Raw genomic sequence first — 602 nt, 5'->3', positions numbered from 1 at the left:
CGGGGGTTAGGGGAGGGGCTGTAATGACATTTTTTTTGTTCTTTGGGTTTACATAAAAACTAATTTTTTGGATTTTCCCCACCAGTCCCCCCGACTGATAATCATCTTACAGACGTTTATACATCTCAAAACGATCAGATTGTGGATATTGACGGCCGCGCGGCGTTCCCTTACCCAGCTTGAGGTCGCGGTGCAGGATGCCTCTGACATGCAGGTACTTCAGGCCCGATATGATCTGTCGCAGGTAAAACCGGACCTCGGGTTCCAGCAGAGTGTGCCGAGCCTTCCAGACATGAGCCAAGGACTGCGAGGAGGAAACAGACGACATTGTGAGATCTGGGGCCCCAGAGGCCACATCCACCGCCTCCCCCTCCCCCACCTCCAGATACCAGCACAATACAAAAGATGTCAGAGAAATTCTTATCCCGGAGACATGAAATTAAATCCGAACACAAAACATTCACAACGGAAACATTGTATCCCATGGAAACCGCCCCCCGCGCCCCGCCCCCCATGTCCTAGAGACATTGCACTTCATACCAATGAACGGATGCCACAAAAGTTCTATATTCTTACTGGAGACATTGTATCCAATGGATGCG

The 602-nt window shown here is 50.3% G+C and overlaps 1 protein-coding gene across 1 annotated transcript in view; it reads right to left on the bottom strand.

The window, feature by feature from the left end:
• PLK3 (polo like kinase 3) overlaps positions 1–602 on the bottom strand; it is a 19,554-nt gene that overhangs the window by 10,282 nt on the left and 8,670 nt on the right. Inside the window, exon 4 of the mRNA XM_018573724.1 lies at positions 111–304. Within this exon, the coding sequence (XP_018429226.1) occupies positions 111–304 (194 nt within the window). The remainder of the gene's footprint in view (positions 1–110; positions 305–602) is intronic.

The sequence above is a fragment of the Nanorana parkeri genome, unplaced genomic scaffold, assembly GCF_000935625.1.
Source record: "Nanorana parkeri isolate BGI_ZX_2015 unplaced genomic scaffold, ASM93562v1 scaffold2508, whole genome shotgun sequence".
Classification (NCBI taxonomy): domain Eukaryota; kingdom Metazoa; phylum Chordata; class Amphibia; order Anura; family Dicroglossidae; genus Nanorana; species Nanorana parkeri.
This window is presented reverse-complemented; position numbering and strand designations above follow the sequence as displayed.